Genomic DNA, 19,623 nt, shown 5'->3' on the forward strand with positions numbered 1-19,623 from the left:
TATGCAGCCAGGAATTGGGCATACAATAGAGAACTTCACCTGATAGGTGTTTGTGATGCAAGAACAAACTCAAAATGAATAAGTGAATTAAGTAGAAAGTGTTTATTTTAATCCCCCTGTGACTTCCAGGCACTGGACTGTGTTGCAAAGGCTTTGAAGGTCAGACTCTTCCTAACTTTCAGACATGCACAGCACAGTGGAGGAGTCCACAGGAGATTTCAGCACAGAAGTTTGTGGGTTGGGAAGAATCAGTCAAAGATTCATAAAATCTCCCCTGTAGATGAAAGCACATAGGTTTTTTGCCAAATTCTGTCTCCAAACTTGGACCTCTGCTAATCCTTTCTTCGAGTTTCTTCCTTGTGTTCTCTCCTAGAGATCTGGTGGGAGAACAACAAATTTAAGCAACTGGAGAATGAGAAACCACACAGACCTAACAGAGTTCATCCTCCTGGGATTGTCAGATGACCCGCAGCTTCAGGGAGTGATCTTTGTCTTTCTGTTCATCACCTACATGCTCAGCATCACTGGGAACCTGGCCATTATCACCCTTACCCTGCTGGATGCTCACCTCCAGACACCCATGTATTTCTTCCTCAGAAACTTCTCCTTATTAGAGGTTTCATTCACAACTGTTAGCATACCCAAGTTCCTAAGCACTCTGATTACAGGAGATAAAACCATTTCCTTTAATGATTGCATTGCTCAGTTCTTTTTTTTCATTCTGTTGGGAGTCACTGAATTTTACCTCCTGGCTGCCATGTCCTATGACCGTTATATTGCCATCTGTAAACCTCTGCATTACATGACCATCATGAATCCCAGAGTCTGCATACTCCTTGTCTTCTCTTCATGGCTGATTTCATTCTTAATCATATTCCCATTACTCATGCAGTTCATACAGCTTGATTACTGTAAGTCCAATGTTATAGACCATTTTACCTGTGATTATTTCCCCCTGCTGCAACTTTCTTGTTCAGACACAAAATTCCTAGAGATAATGGGGTTTTCCTGGTCTCTGTTTACTTTAATGTTTACCTTGGTAATAATAATTCTGTCCTACATATATATCATCAGAACAATTTTGAGGATTCCTTCTGCTAGTCAGAGGACAAAGGCCTTTTCTACCTGTTCATCCCACATGATTGTCATCTCCATCTCCTATGGCAGCTGCATTTTTATGTATATTAAACCCTCAGCAAAAGACAGAGAGTCTCTGAGCAAGGGTGTTGCTGTGCTAAACACCTCAGTAGCCCCCATGCTGAACCCCTTTATTTACAGCCTAAGGAACCAGCAAGTCAAGCGAGCCTTCATGGACAGGGCAAGGAAGATTGTGTTTTTCTCAAGCAAATGAAATCTTATGGTTTTACAAATTAGACACATTGCAGGGCAATTTAAAATATGCAAACATGAAATTTGAGCCACCTTTAAATCACAGTGGTCTTCCTGCTATCTTTATTCATTCTTTCTTTCTAAGAGATTATAAGCACATTTAATATATTTCCCATTCGGATGAAATAAGTTTGTAGGTTTTTCTGGTTCCCATTCTTCTGAAACTTTGATTAGTTGAAAAGTCTTGATTATTAATTGTTTTAATTTGTAAAGTTCTACTTTGCATTTTGTTTAGGAAAATGACTATCACACAGAAAATTTAGGAGGAGGCACTGTAATTATTGTTGTGATATTTTCCTTACTCTACACAAAAAATATAATTTTGTGATTTTCAGTGATCTTTGTCAGAAATCCTTTCACCATTTTGCAGCTTCTCTAGGAAAAAAAATTCTTCAAATGCAATATGATTTTTTGGAAAAATGTGAAAGCTTTCATTTAAAAACCACTAAACAGGGGCGCCTGGGTGGCTCAGTGGATTAAGCCACTGCCTTAGGCTCAGGTCATGATCTCAGGGTCCTGGGATCGAGCCCCGCATTGGGCTCTCTGCTCCACGGGGACCCTACTTCCTCCTCTCTCTCTCTGCCTGCCTCTCTGCCTACTTGTGATCTCTCTGTGTCAAATAAATAAATAAAATCTTTAAAAAAAAAACCACTAAACATTACTCACTAAATAGGGTGTGTTCATAAAATTTATCTATTGTTTAAAAAAAGAATAGATATTTAACCTATATCCTTTTGTAGATATGCTGCTAAATACATGTCCTTATTTCCAAAATCCATTATGACTCACTAGATATAGGTAGATATACAAGTAGATGCAGATATACATACACACACACACACACACACATACTGTAGAAAATAGTGAAGAAATACTGTCTTAGATATGTGGAATAAGTTTGATTTCTCTAATTCCATGGAATGTAAGCTTTGCTTTCTGACAATGCTGAAATATATACGTATAGCTCCTTTCTAGTTTTGGACTAGGTTGAAACTGGGCATGTGTCTAAATTATTTGATGCCTAAAAAGCAAATCATTTAAGTTTTATATAAAATAAAATCTTCATAACAGAGCAGAATTTTCCATTTCATATAAAGTTAGAATTTCACCTGTTAAAATACTCCTCCACTCACTCTACTTTAAGGTATTAAGTGCCTAAAGTATTTTGGAAAGATGTATGTGTTTTTCTGTATATGTGTGTGTGAGAGAGAAAATGAAAGAAAATTATGGATACAATTAAGTATTCTAAATAATATAAACCACTATTTAGTAATAGAAAATATACTATAATCCTAATTCATGCTGTACCATTCCTAATGATTTCTGTGTAAAATATTCAACTGAGAAAAACAGCATAGGAGTTGTAGAGAAAAAAATAAAATAATAGAAAATTGAAGGGTATTCAAAATGTAATAGAAAACGTATGAATTGTTTCTCAATTTCATTCTATCTGAAGTATATTTTGTACGCAAAAGAAGGCAAATAGTTGACAAAGTTAGGGTTTCTATGACATCTCAACATATATTTTCCCAGTGGTAAATCCCATATATAATATACCATAAGGGTGGGAATGAACCTTTCAAGCACATAGCATAATTAGCTATCAATAAATAGCTATTATTATTAACACTGGTCTCTATAGTTAACTGCTATGGTTGTGAATAAGCACAAATTTTATTTATAAAGTGGTGAGAACACTTAACTCGAGATTTACCCACTTGTATTTTTAAAGGCACAATACAGTATTGTTAACTGTAGGCAAAATGTGTACAGCAAACAATGTTCTTCAACAGTATTCATCTTCAACTTCTTGAAAGTTTATCCTTCTTACAGAACTGAACTTTATAACAGCTAATAGCAACTCCCCATTGCTGACCCTGCTCCATCCTAAGACAGTAACCATTATACTCCATTTCCATGAGATAGACTGATTTTAACACCTCATATAAGTGGAATGATGCATTTTTTTTGTCCTTCCACTTGTTTCACTTAGAGTAATGTCCTCCAGATTCATCAGTGTTGCCTCATATCTTTAAAAGAGATAAAAATGGAAGAAAAGAAATAAACCACCACATGATGATCAGAGTTTGTCCCGCTGAGCCTTTCTGATGATTCTGATTTCTGATTCTGATTTTACTCTATTTATCACATACATGTTAAGTGTCAATGGCAACCTATCATCACCCTAACTTGGGTGAGCTCTCATCTACAGAGGCTTCTGTATTTCTTAGCTAGAACTTCTCTTTCTTAGAAATCCCATTTACAATTACATGTATTCCTTGATCTCTGGGGGTAATTATCACCAGGGATAATATCATTTCCAATAACGTTTGTGTCGCCCACCTATTCTTTATTTTCATGGGGGTAACTGAATTTCAAATTCTTTTTTTTTTTTTAATTTTTTTTTTTATTTGACAGAGAGAGATCACAAGTAGAGAGGCAGGCAGAGAGAGAGAGAGAGAGGGAAGCAGGCTCCCTGCTGAGCAGAGAGCCCGATGCGGGACTCGATCCCAGGACCCGGAGATCATGACCTGAGCCGAAGGCAGCGGCTTAACCCACTGAGCCACCCAGGCGCCCCTGAATTTCAAATTCTAATTGCCATGTCCTTTGATCACTATTATTGCCATTTGCAAGGCTCTTCATTATACAACCACCAAGAACAGGAAATTCTGTAACCTGTTTATTCTATGTGCATTACTGGGCAAGTTTCTGACCATTTTCCCACCACTTATATTGGATTACTCAGCTGGATTACTGTGTTTCCAATGTCATTGAACACTTTGCATGTGACTATCTTTCCTTTTTGCAACTGTCTCATTCAGATACATGGCTCTTTGTAGTAACTGGCTTTTGCTTGGTTGGGGTACTTTGCTATTTACTCTGTGTTGGTGATTTTGTCTTACATATACATCACATCTCCTAGTCAGAGAAAAACAATGTTTTTCTCTATTTGTTCAACGCACATGAGTGCCATTTCTATTTCCATATATGCTAATTTTTCTGCAAAAAAAAAGGCATTAGTGACAAAAGAAGTAGCTATTCTCAATAATTTTGTTGCCCTCATGTTGAACACTTTTATTTACACCCTAAGGGACGAAAAAGTACACAGAACTTCAAAGATTTGGTCCTTGAAGTACTATTTCATACAAACAAAGTTTTGGGTAGTATGAATGAATGTCATCATGAAGATTCAATAAAAGAACATGAAATTTAAACTAATTTCTATTATCTTTCTATAATCATGTCACAGCTACAGGAAATGCTGAGCTCTTTTGCTAAACACTCTTGATAACATAGATGCATTAATAATTATTAACACATGAATTGTGTTAACATGATAACATGAAATATGTCTTCCTTTAAAACTATCTGTACGTTCCATGTCAGGGATTTATGATTATGAATATAAAACCAGTAGTTATGGAATGTAAATCATTTGCCAACTATTTTGATTAATCAAAATGTTCTATCAAAAACACTAATTCCAAAAAATATATAACCCCTGTATTTTTTGCCACATTATTCACAATAGTCAAGATACAGAAGCAATCCAAGTGTATATTGACAGAGGAAAGGATAAAGATGTTGTGACATATATAACAGAATATTACTCAGCCATAAAAAAAGCATACAAACCTGCCACTAGCAACAATATGGATTGATCTAGAGGGTGTTTTGTTAAATGAAGTAAGTCAGACAGAGAAATACAGATACCCTATGGTTTCACTTATATTTGGAATTGCAAAAATAAAACAAAACAATGAGCAAAGAAGCAAACGAAACTGAAAGAGATCCATAAATACATAGAATAAACCGATGGTTGCCAGAAGGAAGGGTGGGTGATGGGCAAATTGTGTGAAGGGGAGTAGAATGTACAGACTTCCAATTCTGGAATAAATAAGTCACAGGAATAGAAGGTACCGCATAAGGAATGTAGTCAGTGCTATTTTAATAGCTCTGAATGGTGACAGATGGCAGCTGCACTTGTGGTGAGCACACATAATGTATGGATTTCTTGAAATGTTATGTTGTACAACTGAAACTAATGTAATACTGTGTGCCAAATAAACTTCAGTAAAAAATATTTTATGCTGTAATGACTTAAAGTTGATATTGTTTCAATTTATTTTAAATTATTTTCTCTTATGGATATAAAATTAATTTCCTTTTAAAAGTTACCTGAATCATGAAATAAATATCTATAGCACCATTGTTTTTGCACGCTATCTGTAGTGTCTGTCCAATTCTTCCCATTTGGCTAGTAAACTTGGACGCATATATTATGAGTTATGAATTATCTGTAGGTCATATATCCTATGTTTTCTAGATTTGAAGTCAGGTATTACATCTTGTTTTATAAGGTCTTCTTATTTTCTGCATTATTTTTTATAAAAATATATAACATAAATATTTAGGCAGCCACTATTTTTTTATTTTAAAAAAAATGTTATTTATTTATTTATTTTAGAGACAGAGTGAGAGACAGAGAGAGAGGATGTGCAGGGGTGAGGGAGGAGCAGAGGGAGAGGGACAAGCAGACTCTGCTGTGGGCATGGAGCCTGACACAGGGCTTGATCTCAAGACTCTGAGATCATGACCCAAGCAGAAATTAAGAGTTGGTCACTTAACCAACTGAGTCACCCAGGCACCCCAAGGCAGCCACTAACTCTTATGCCAACTAAAAGTTTGAGAGGAATTCCATAAATAGCAACTCTTCTATAGAGAACATATATTTTATGTCATATGCAAGACAAGGTATGTTCTATACCATATCATATTTAATCTTTGCAGCTATATGACAAATTAGACATGATTATCCCTTTTTACCAATGTGTAAATTGATGTTAGAAATGTTGAATGATTTGCCTAAGGTCTTGAGCTATAACAGTCAATATAATAGTCCAACTTGAAAAACAACACAAAATTTTGTGTTTGCTCTCTCATATATATATATATATATATATATATATATATATATATATATGAAATGCTGTAAGATCTGCAAATTTGGCATAGCTTTACCATAATAAACACAGTTCTACTGGTGTTTTTGCTAACCTTATCTTCTCTTATCTGTACATAATTATATTATTATGGTATTATAGTATAGTCAAGGAGGGTACTAACTCTGAATATAATACTTGGCATATAGGATGGGAGGAGAAGATGGTGGAGGAGTAAGAGACCGAAATATCATCAGGTCCCAGGAGTTCAGGTAGATAGTCATCAAACCATTCTGTTCAGAATGTGTTCACCTACAAACTCAGCAGGAGAAAGAAGAGAAAAAGAGCAGCAGTTCTAGGAACAGAAAATCAACCACTTTCCAGGTGCAGAGAAGTGAATCCAAGGCAACCATGAGGGAGGGGCCGGCCCCCGACAAGTGAGAGAGCAACAGAACACAAAATTGGAATTTTAGAAGTCTATTCCACTGAGGGACATTGCTCCAGAGGCTAAGCTGTGCAGAAGTTTTGATCTTGATGAAGTCCCAATAATTCATTTTTGCCCTTACTTTTCTTGCCTTTGGTGATGTTTCTAGGGAGAAGTTGCTGCAGCTGAGGCTAAAGAGTTGCTGCCTGTCTTCTCCTCAGGGATTTTGAAGGATTCCTTTCTCACATTGAGGTCTTTCCTCCATTTGGAGTATTATTGTGTGTGGTGTAGGGAAATGGTCCAGTTTCATTCTTCCGCATGTGGCTGTCCAATTTTCCCAACACCATTTTTTGAAGAGACTGTATTTTATCCATTGGACATTCTTTCCTGCTTTGTCAAAGGTTAGTTGACCATAGAGTTGAAGATCTATTTCTGGGCTCTCTATTCTGTTCCATTGATCTATGTTTTGAGCCAGTACCATACTGTCTTCATGATGACAGCTTTGTAACAGAATTTGAAGTCTGGAATTGTGATGCCACCAACTTTGGCTTTCTTTTTCAACATTCTTCTGGCTATTTGAGGCCTTTGTGGTTCCATACAAGTTTTAGGATTATTTATTCCATTTCTTTGGGAAAAAAAAGTGATGGTATTTTGATAGGGATTGCATTAAACTTGTAGCTCACTCTAGGTAGCATAGACATTTTCACAATATTTGTTCTTCCAATCCATGAGCATGGAACATTTTCATTTCTTTGTGTCTTCTCAATTTCTTTCATGAGTACTTTATAGTTTTCTGAGTACAGATTCTTTGCCTCTTTGGTTAGGTTTATTCCTAGGTATCTTATGGTTTAGGGTGCAATTGTAAATGGGATTTTCTCCTTAATTTCTCTTTCTTCTGTCTTGTTGTTGGTGTATAGAAATGCAACTGATTTCTGTTCATTGACTTTATACCCTGACACTTTGCTGAATTCCTATACAAGTTCTAGCAGATTTGGAGTGGAGTCTTTCGGGTTTTCCAAATAAAGAATCATATCATCTGCAAAGGGTGAGAGTTTGGCTTCTTCTTTGCTAAATTTGGATGCCTTTAATTACTTTTTCTTGTCTGATTGCTGAGGCTAGGACTTCTAGTATTATGTTGAATAGCAGTTGAATATGGTGATAATGGACACCGCTGACACATTCCTGAAGTTAGCAAAAAAAAGCTGTGTTTTTCTCTATTGAGAATGATATTCGCTGTGGGTTTTTCATAGATGGCATTGATGATATAGAGGAATATACCCTCTGTCCCTACACTTTGAAGAGTTTTGATCAAGGAAGGATGCTGCACTTTGTTAAGCCTCTATTGAGAGTATCATATGGTTCTTGTTGTTTCTTTTATTAATGTATTGTATCACATCGATTGATTTGTAGATGTTGAACCAACCTTGCAACCCTGGAATAAATCCTACTTGGTCGTGGTAGTAAATCTTTTAATAGATCCTATTGGCTAATATTTTGGTGAAAATTTTCATGTCTGTGTTCATCAACGATATTGGTTTGTGTTCTCTTTTTTGATGGGATCTTTGTCCGGTTTGGGGATCAAGATAATGCTGGCCTCATAAAATGAGTTTGGAAGTTTTCCTTCTATTTCTATTATTTGGAAGAGTTTCAGGAGAATAGGAATTAATTCTTTAAATGTTTGGTAAAATTCCCCTGGGAAGTTGTCTGGCCCTGGGCTCTTGTTTGTTGGGTGGTTTTTGGTGACTGCTTCAATCTCCTTACTGGCTATGGGTCTGTTCCGGTTTTCTATTTCTTCCTGGTTCAGTTGTAGTAGTTTATACGTCTCTACGAATGCATCTGTTTCTTCCAGATTATCAAATCTGTTGGCATATAGTTGCTCATAATATGTTCTTATAATTGTGTGTATTTCTTTGGTGTTGGTTGTGATCTCCCCTCTTTAATTAATGATTTCATTTATTCTGGTCCTTTCTCTTTTCTTTTCTTTTTTTTTTTTTTTTATTTATTTATTTTTTTTCAGCGTAACAGTATTCATTCTTTTTGCACAACACCCAGTGCTCCATGCAAAACGTGCCCTCCCCATCACCCACCACCTGTTCCCCCAACCTCCCACCCCTGACCCTTCAAAACCCTCAGGTTGTTTTTCAGAGTCCATAGTCTCTTATGGTTCGCCTCCCTCCCCAATGTCCATAGCCCCCTCCCCCTCTCCCAATCCCACCTCCCCCCAGCAACCCCCAGTTTGTTTTGTGAGATTAAGAGTCATTTATGGTTTGTCTCCCTCCCAATCCCATCTTGTTTCATGTATTCTTCTCCTATCCCCCTACCCCCCCATGTTGCTTCTCCATGTCCTCATATCAGGGAGATCATATGATAGTTGTCTTTCTCCGATTGACTTATTTCACTAAGCATGATACGCTCTAGTTCTACTATGCAGCCATCAAAAGAAATGAAATCTTGCCATTTGCGACGACGTGGATGGATCTCTTTTCTTTTTGATAAGTCTGGCCAGGGGTTTCCAATCTAACTAATTCTTTCAAAGAACCAGCTCCCAGTTTTGTTGGTTTGTTCTATTTTTTTTGTTGTTTCTATTTCATTGATTTCTGCTGTGATCTTTAATATTTCTTATCTCCTGATGTGTTTATGCTTTCTTTGCTGTTCTCTCTCCAGCACCTTTAGGTATAGGGTTAGGTTGTGTACTTGAGACCTTTCTTGTTTCTTGAGAAAGTCTTGCATTGCTATATAATCTCCTCTCAGGACTGCCTTTGCTGTGTCTCAAAGATTTCGAACAGTTCTGTTTTCATTTTCATTTGTTTCCATGAATTTTTTAAAATTATTCTTTAATTTCTGGTTGACCCATTCATTCTTCAGTAGGATGCTCTTTAGCCTCCATTATTAAGGTTATTTCCAAAATTCCTCTTGTGATTGAGTTCTAGCTTCAGAGCATTGTGGTCTGAAAATATGCAGGGAATGATCCCAGTCTTTTGGTACTGGTTGAAACCTGATTTGTGACCCAAGATGTGATCTATTCTGGGGAATGTTCCATGTTCACTAGAGAAGAATGTGTATTCTCTTATTTTGGGATGGAATGTTCTGAATATATCTATGTTGTCCATCCAGTGTGTCATTTAAGGCCTTTATTTGCTTGTGATATTTTGCTTGGATGATCTATCCACTTTAGTGAGGGGGGTGTTAAAGTGCCCTACTATTATTGTATTATTGTTGAGTGTTTCTATGATTTTGTTATTAATTGGTTTATTTAGTTGACTGCTCCCATGTTAGGGACATAGATATTTAAAATTGTTAGAACCTCTTGTTGGACAGACACTTTGAGGATGATATAGTGTCCTTCCTCTCTCTTATTGCTGTCTTTCACTTAAAATCTAATTTATCTGATAAATGGATTGCCACTTCAGCTTTCTTTTGATGTCCATCAACATGGTAAATTGTTTTTCACCCCCTCACTTTAAATATGGAGGTGCCTTTGGGCCTAAAATGAGTTTCTTGTAGACAGAACACTGATGGGTTTTGTGTTTTTATCCATTCTGATACCCTGTGTCTTTTGATTGTGGTATTTAGCCCATTTACATTCAGGGTAACTATTGAAAGATATGAATTTAGACATGCTATGTCATTGTATTGACTGTAAGGTGACTGTTACTGTATAATGTCTCTGTTCCTTTCTGGTCTACTACTTTTAGGCTCTCTTTTTGCTTAGAGGTCCCTTTCAATATTTCCTGTAGAGCTGGTTTGGTGTTTACAAATTCTTTTAGTTTTTGCTTGTCCTGGAAGATTTTATCTCTCCTATTTTCATTGATAGCCTAGCTGGATAGAGTATTCTTGGCTGCATGTTTTTCTCATTTATTGCTCTGAATATATCATGATTATTCTTTCTGGACTTCCTGGTCCCTGCCTGGATAAGTCTCATGCCAATCTAATATTTTTACCATTGTTTGTTACAGACTTCTTGTCCCGGGCTGCTTTCAGGATTTTCTCTTTGTCACTAAGACTTGTAAATTTTACCATTAGATTATGGGCTATGGACTTATTCTTGTCAGTATCTTTAAATTAACATAGATAACTCATATTAAGTAAATAAGATAAGTGCATACAGTCTTTCACTGTCTCAAAAATGGTTTTGGTTTTTTAAAGTGGGGTTGTATTCTTCAAATATGTTCATTGACTTTATTTTTGGGAGAATAAAGATAATATTAACCACTGTCTGGGAGTACATTTTATATAAATTTTGTATAATTTAATTTTGCTTTTTCTTAAATTACCCTTCATGATTATTCCATGAATTATTATTCCCATTTTTTAAATGAAGGAAAGAGTAAAATTCAGAGAGATTAAGTAACTTGTCCAAAGTCACAATACTATAATGTGACTAAGTTGCATTTTTAATCCATTTCTTTTTGAAGGTAAAGGCCACAAGTGCCCCAATAATATCATTCCTTATAAATAAATATTAATTTCTGCTGTCTTATTTTTTTAAGGATTCATTTCCTTCTTTATGTGAAAAATTATCTCCAAATATAGATAATTAGTTAACAAATTGCGATAATCAGGATGTATGTAGAATATCTCTATGAAAACCCACAGATTTTGAGAATAATTTATATGATTACTGCTTTTCCTTCATTATTCCTATTCATACTGGTTGATGCTTTGATCTGATTTGGAATCCAAATTTTCCCTTTCTATTAGGAAAAAAACAAGGTGATTTTTTTTTTCAGGGGACTCAGGGAAACAAGATTCTGAACCAATTTGAGGAATATTCTGAGACATTACTGAACTAATAATCTGGAAAAAAAAAAAACCTAAATTGGTTCTTCATGAGATTTTTTTTTATATTCAGTCACCATAAAGTTCTTGCATGACTTTACTTGTCAGTAAACATGATCAGGAATAGAATGAATCATTCCACAAAAAACAGTTAATGGTTGTTATAAAACCAAATTATTACTCGAGATACCACATTAAACCAATATTTTGTTCTCTTCTTTGACAAATTATCCTCACATCTAAATCTAACACCAAGAAAAGGAGTGTCATATAAAGGAGAAAGAGAATTGGAAAATTGTGTACTAATTTGTGGATGAAAATTTCCTTCAATATATGTGTTCATAACTTTCTTTAAGGAGTTTTAACTTACAAAGAGAGAATGTAGCACAAAGAATTTAAAAGTTCTCTCTTTTTAAATTAAGAGGAGAATGCAGTATGATAAAGTTAATTTCCAATTATATTGTGGAATCATGGTGTTTTTTGTCTATTTCTTCTAATTATTACAAAAATAAAGAAAACAATCTCTTCATCTTAATAGGCCTTTAAAATTGTTGTTTCTTTAAATTGGACAATCTGGGGAATGCTATTGTTCTTTTTTCAAAATGTATGTGGAATAGCAGAAGTGTTCTAAGAATCATTCCCAGTTATTTTATTTAACAAAAGAGCAAGTAGCTGTTTATACAATATATTAATTTTCACTTTCAATGAATGACACACTTGATTTAACAATTAGATCTCCATGACAGAGTAGAATTCATTGAAAAGAAAGGAGCAAATGGGACTACAAATCTTGTGAATATAAGTTACATGTGACTGGGTAAAAGAAACATGGATAGGTAGTTAGGAAGGAAAGCTTGAAATGATGTTTTAGAGTCTTGGATATATTTTTCATCACTCTACCAAAAACATCACAGAAATAACTTACAGATCAAAGAGTGTACACAAAGTGTTAATTATAGATGATTGTTCATTGAGAACAATGACTGTTATGATTGAAATATAGATCATACACTTGAATTGCCATAAGATTGTTTACAATATATGTCACAGTGATGTCTGTTTAAAAGTTCTTTAGCCTGCTTCCTCCAGTCCTGAGAAATAGCAAAAGAAATGTTCATTTCCTGTGTCTTTCACATGCATTCCATATAGCATTGACACTCTCCATCTCAGTTGGAATTTGCCTTAAATAATCAACAGCAATATTTTTTTTGCTAAACAGTGTGAAATGAGTGAAAAGAGAACTCAGACATGTAAGGGGAAAAAGAGATCAAGAAACTTCACAGTATTATGACGTATTATATACCAGTAATCAATAACTCTACATCTTAAACTGCATATCCTATTGCAAAACTTCCTTCATGACTCTGAGTTGAACACTTTACTATTTAGTGAAAATGCACAGAATGAGGGATATGATAACGGACTGGTTTGATTTACTGAGAAAAATATAGCTTCACTTTAAAATACATTGTATAGGTTCCTGGGTGGCTCAATGGGTTAAAGCCTCTGCCTTCGGCTCAGGTCACCATCTCAGGGTCTGGGATAGAGCCCCGGATCGGGCTCTCTGCTCTGCAGGGAGCCTGCTTCCTCCTCTCTCTCTGCCTGCCTCTCTGCCTAGTTGTGATTTCTCTATGTCAAATAAATAAAATATTAAAAAAATAAAATACATTGTATTATTATTGTTATTATTATTCAGGAAAAGAATATAAATGGATTTCACGTGCTCTCTGATCCTATACTCCAAGGTGTTGACATAATAAAACTTCTATAACTGAATACTCATGAAGATAAAAGGAAAAATATAAAATTATAATATGGATAGAAAACAGAATTCATATAGAAAGAATAATACCAACAACATTTAGATAGAAGAAACTCTGAAGGAAAAAATGTTCTATAACACAATTTTAGATATAAATACATTGTTTCTTTAGCCCATGAATGTGTAGATCGACCTGCTAAATTTCTACAATGCCTTCTGTCAACTCTGTGCTCTCTATAGTCCGAGGACATCATGTTAAAGAATTCATTAACTGTGGCTTCAGATGAGACATAGGAGGTTGGAAAAGAAGAGTGTAAACCAGAGTGAAAACTTAGGAATTTTGTCACAATGTTAAAAATTGATCTTCAGGGGCACCTGCGTGGCTCAGTGAGTTAAGCCGCTGCCTTTGGCTCAGGTCATGATCTCGGGGTCCTGGGATCGAGTCCCACATCGGGCTCTCTGCTCAGCAGGGAGCCTGCTTCCCTCTCTCTCTCTCTCTCTCTCTCTCTGCCTGCCTCTCTGTCTACTTGTGATCTCTCTGTCAAATAAATAAATAAAATCTTTAAAAAAAATTGATCTTCACTGATTTTCAAATTTTGGTCACATCCCCATTTGAGTGACCTCCCTCCATACATACTGTTTTTTCTATGTTATACTTCCAAGTAATAATGCTAATATTAATACTAATAATACTATGTAATAGTGCACTTAATTCAGGTGACAGAAATGAGGAAATGAGGCAATTTGTGGTTGGAAGAGGACAAAGATTTTTTCAATGGGAAGGAAATCCTTCAGGGAATTACTCTGAAGAGTCAACAAGAAGCTTTTCTATTTCAGTTATCAAATATTCAGAAAAACCCAGGTTAAAATTCCTGTTCTTCTCAAGTAGGGGATGTAATGCAGATAAGATTTTTATTTTATTTTTTTTTTAGATAAGATTTTTAAAAATCTTTTTAGAATCAATTCCCAATCAGTGAAATAAAGGATTTGTTTGCTTGTTTGTTTTTGTTTTTGTTTTACACACTAGGTTGGTGCATTTTTTAAAATTTCTTTTCAGTGTAACAGAATTCATTGTTTTTGCACCACACCCAGTGCTCCAGGCAATATGTGCCCTCCATAATACCCACCACCTGGCTCCCCCAACCTCCTATCCAATGCCCCTTCAAACCATCAGGTTGTTTTTCAGAGTCCATAGTCTCTCATGGTTCACCTTGCCTTCCAATTTCTCTCAACTCCCTTCTCCTCTCCATCTCCCCATGTCCTCCATGTTATTTGATATGCTCCACAAATAAGTGAAACTATATGATAATTGACTCTCTCTCCTTGACTTATTTCGCTCAGCATAATTTCTTCCAGTTCCGTCCATGTTGCTACAAAAGTTGGGTATTCATCCTTTCCAATGGAGGCATAATACTCCATAGTGTACATGGACCACATCTTCCTTATCCATTCATCCGTTGACGGGCATCTTGGTTTTTTCCACAGTTTGGCGATTATGGACATTGCTGCTATAAAAATTGGGGTATAGATGGCCCTTCTTTTCACTACATCTGTATCTTTGGGGTAAATACCCAGTAGTGCAATTGCAGGGTCATAGGGAAGCTCTAGTTTTAATTACTTTTTTTTCCCATTTTATTTATTTTTTCAGCGTAACAGTATTCATTGTTTTTGCACAACACCCAGTGCTCCATGCAAAACGTGCCCTCCCTATTACCCACCACCTGTTCCCCCAACCTCCCACCCCTGACTCTTCAAAACCCTCAGGCTGTTTTTCAGAGTCCATAGTCTCTTATGGTTCGCCTCCCCTTCCAAATTTTTTTTTAATAAACATATAATGTATTTTTATCCCCAGGGGTACAGGTCTGTGAATCACCAGGTTTGCACACTTCACAGCACTCACGATAGCACATACCCTCCCCAATGTCCATAACCCCTCCCCCTCTCCCAATCCCACCTCCCCCCAGCAACCCCCAGTTTGTTTTGTGAGATTAAGAGTCATTTAGTTTTAATTTCTTAAGGAATCTCCACACTGTTCTCCAAAGTGGCTGCACCAACTTACATTCCCACCAAGACTGTAAGAGGGTTCCCCTTTCTCCACATCCTCTCCAACACACGTTGTTTCCTGTCTTGCTAATTTTGGCCATTCTAACTGGTGTAAGGTGGTATCTCAAAGTGGTTTTAATTTGAATCTCCCTGATGGCTATTGATGATAAACATTTTTTCATGTGTCTGATAGCCATTTGTATGTCTTTACTAGAGAAGTGTCTGTTTATATCTTCTGCCCATTTTTTGATATGATTATCTGTTTTGTGCATCTTGAGTTTGAGAAGTTCTTTATAGATCCTGGATATCAACCTTTTGTCTGTACTGTCATTTGCAAATATCTTCTCCCATACTGGAAAAAAAGAGAGTCTCTTCAGTAAATGGTGCTGGGAAAATTGGACAACTATATGTAGATGAAACTCGACCATTCTCTTACACCATACACAAAGATAAACGTGAAATGGATAAAAAACCTCAATGCGAGACAGGAATCCATCAGAATCCTAGAGGAGAACATAGGCAGTAACCTCTTCGATATCAGCCACAGCAACTTCTTTCAAGCTATGTCTCCAAAGGCAAAGGAAACAAAAGTGAAAATGAACTTTTGGGACTTCATCAAGATCAAAAGCTTCTGCAAAGCAAAGGAAACAGTCAACAAAACAAAGAGGCAACCCATGAAATAAAGGTTTTATAAAGAAACATTCTATGTAAAACACAGAGTGTGGCACATGGTAAAATCTTACTTTAAACATGTCACCTATTTTTATTAAGTTGTCTTAAAGTTCTCTTACTTTAAATTAATCAAATTAAATTAAACTAAATAAAATTAGTTTACTTCCAGAGACCAACTCCACTGGTTTCCCATTTGTAATCCCCTTTCTGTAATCCTTCTGTGTTTTCTCCTCTAGTCTACACAAACGAAGAAAAAAAAAATGAAAAACCACACAGAAATAACAGTTTATCCTCCTGGGATTGTCAGATGATCCACAGCTTCAGGAGGTGATCTTTGTCTTTCTGCTCATCACCTATATGCTCCGCATCACTGGGAACCTGACCATTATCACCCTTACCCTGCTGGAAGCTCACCTCCAGACTCCCATGTATTTCTTCCTCAGAAATTTCTCCTTGCTAGAGGGTTCATTCACCACTGTCACGATACCCAAGTTCCTGGGCACCCTGATTACAGGAGATAAGGCCATTTCCTTTAATGATTGCATGGCTCAGTTGTTTTTTTTTTTTTTTTTTCATTCTGTTGGGAGTCACTGAATTTTACCTTCTGGCTGCCATGTCCTATGACCGTTACATCGCCATTTGCAAGCCTCTGCATTACATGACCATCATGAATCCCAGAGTCTGCATACTCCTGTCTTTGCCTCTTGGTTGGCTTCATTCTTAATCATATTCCCATCACTCATGCAATTCATACAGCTTGATTACTGTATGTCCAATGTTATAGACCATTTTACCTGTGATTATTTCCTCTTACTACAACTTTCTTGTTCAGACACAAAATTCCTAGAGACAGTGGATTTCCCTGTGCTGTGTTTACTCTACTGTTCACTTTGGCATTAATAATTATGTCCTACCCTTGCTTCCCTTGAAGCAAGGGCAAAAATGAACTATTTGGATTTCATCAAGATCAAAAGCTTTTGCACAGCAAAGGAAACAGTTAACAAAACCAAAAGACAACTGACAGAATGGGAGAAGATATTTGCAAACGACATATCAGATAAAGGGCTAGTATCCAAAATCTATAAGGAACTTAGCAAACTCAACACCCAAAGAACAAACAATCCAATCAAGAAATGGGCAGAGGACATGAACAGACATTTCTGCAAAGAAGACCTCCAGATGGCCAACAGACACATGAAAAAGTGCTCCACGTCACTCGGCATCAGGGAAATACAAATCAAAACCACAATGAGATATCACCTCACACCAGTCAGAATGGCTAAAATTAACAAGTCAGGAAATGACAGATGCTGGAGAGGATGTGGAGAAAGGGGAACCCTCCTCCACTGTTGGTGGGAATGCAAGCTGGTCCAACCACTCTGGAAAACAGCATGGAGGTTCCTCAAAATGTTGAAAATAGACCTACCCTATGACCCAGCAATTGCACTACTGGGTATTTACCCTAAAGATACAAACATAGTGATCCGAAGGGGCACGTGTACCCGAATGTTTATAGCAGCAATGTCTACAATAGCCAAACTATGGAAAGAACCTAGATGTCCATCAACAGATGAATGGATAAAGAAGATGTGGTATATATACACAATGGAATACTATGCAGCCATCAAAAGAAATGAAATCTTGCCATTTGCGACGACGTGGATGGAACTAGAACGTATCATGCTTAGTGAAATAAGTCAATCAGAGAAAGACAACTATCATATGATCATATGATCTCCCTGATATGAGGACATGGAGAAACAACATGGGGGGTTAGGGGGATAGGAGAAGAATAAATGCAACAAGATGGGATTGGGAGGGAGACAAACCATAAATGACTCTTAATCTCACAAAACAAACTGGGGGTTGCTGGGGGGAGGTGGGATTGGGAGAGGGGGAGGGGGCTATGGACATTGGGGAGGGGAGGCGAACCATAAGAGACTATGAACTCTGAAAAACAACCTGAGGGTTTTGAAGGGTCAGGGGTGGGAGGTTGCGGCAACCTGAGGGTTTTGAAGGGTCAGGGGTGGGAGGTTGGGGGAACTGGTGGTGGGTAATGGGGAGGGCACGTTTTGCATGGAGCACTGGGTGTTGTGCAAAAAGAATGAATACTGTTACGCTGAAAAAATAAATAAAATGGGAAAAAAATAATAATAATTATGTCCTACATATATATCATCAGAACAATTTTGAGGATTCCTTCTGCTAGTCAGAGGACAAAGGCCTTTTCTACCTGTTCATTCCACATGATTGTCATCTCCATCTCCTATGGGAGCTGCATTTTCATGTACATTAATCCAGCAGCAAAAGACAGAGAGTCTCTGAGCAAGGGTGTTGCTGTGCTAAACACCTCAGTAGCCCCCATGCTGAACCCCCTTATTTACAGCCTAAGGAACCAGCAAGTCAAGCGTGCCTTCATGGACAGGGCAAGGAATATTGTATTTTTCTCAAGCAAATAAAAAAAAGATAAAAGTGTTGTCATAAATTAGAGACATAAAAAAAAGTCTATGAATATCCATGTCGTCTCACTGGAGTTCTGTTTCATTGCTTGTATTTCTATTGCCAGCAGTATACTGAGGATTTTTGAGAAATACTGATTTTATATATATATATATATATATATATATATATATATATATATATATATATTTCCACTTAAATTCCAATCACTTTCTCATGCATTTCCTCTCCATAGTCTTTCCACTCTGTAACTATGAAACTGATCTCATTTCCTTCTTCTAAATATTTTTAAATACCAATTTAAATACCAATTTTTTCACAATAAAACTTAGAAAATCAAAGAAAGAAAAAAAGACACTAGAAGATCAGTGAGTTAAAATTGTTTTATGATTTCACCAGGAAACATTCTTTCAAGGAATTCAGAAAGTATTGTCATGTTTAACATTAGTACTATTTTACTATACAAAAACTAAAAATATAACTTAGTCTTACTGGAATATTACATGTACTATCCTCTCCATATGATAGCATACTTAGTAACTATGTAAAAAACTATCACTAAGAAAGCGATATATTTACTATTTTTGAGAATCTCAAAGTATTTTCCAAGTACCCAGTTTAAAATTTTCTGTGCCATATAATTTATCATTTAAAATGTAATTATAATGTCACACTTATTTATGGAAAACGTGAAGTAGCCCTTATTTCTAGCAACTCCTTAATTAACACATAAACCATATTGGTTCTTTAAAAAAGCCTGAAGACATAAATATTCCTAGATACCAAATATGAGTACATTTACTGTTTCGTAGTAGTGTATTAATTTTTTTTAAGATTTTATTTATTTGACAGAGAGAGAAGTCACAAGTAGGCAGAGAGGCAGATGGCGGGGTGGGGTGGGGGTGAAACAGGCTTCCTGCTGAACGGAGAGCCCGACATGGGGCTCGATACCAGGACCCTGAAATCATGACCTGAGCTGAGGGCAGAGGCTTAACCCACTGAGCCACCCAGCTCCCCTTAGTAGTGTATTTAAATACTCGACTTTAAACTGCTCTTCTTGATAATCAACACCTAAGATTATAAGTTTCTCATACCTTTTCTGGCTCTTTTGATATAATACCTTACAAACACAATTTATTTAGGTACAAATG

General features: G+C 36.3%; 1 protein-coding gene and 1 pseudogene across 1 annotated transcript; both read left to right on the forward strand.

Moving 5' to 3' along the window:
* The first annotated feature begins 412 nt into the window (after positions 1–412).
* Positions 413–1,351, forward strand: LOC123946973 (olfactory receptor 6C1-like). Its single transcript, XM_046012881.1, has one exon. It carries the CDS (start codon positions 413–415, stop codon positions 1,349–1,351), a length of 939 nt encoding a protein of 312 aa, XP_045868837.1.
* Positions 1,352–16,272: 14,921 nt separating this feature from the next.
* On the forward strand, positions 16,273–18,471 carry LOC123947673 (annotated as a pseudogene).
* Positions 18,472–19,623: the final 1,152 nt, after the last annotated feature.

The sequence above is a fragment of the Meles meles genome, chromosome 7 (genome assembly GCF_922984935.1).
Source record: "Meles meles chromosome 7, mMelMel3.1 paternal haplotype, whole genome shotgun sequence".
Taxonomy (NCBI): Eukaryota; Metazoa; Chordata; class Mammalia; order Carnivora; family Mustelidae; genus Meles; species Meles meles.

What these genes read in the sequence shown, in the direction of transcription:
- LOC123946973 (XM_046012881.1), top strand. Translation starts at nt 413, where the DNA reads ATGAGAAACCACACAGACCTAACAGAGTTCATCCTCCTGGGATTGTCA.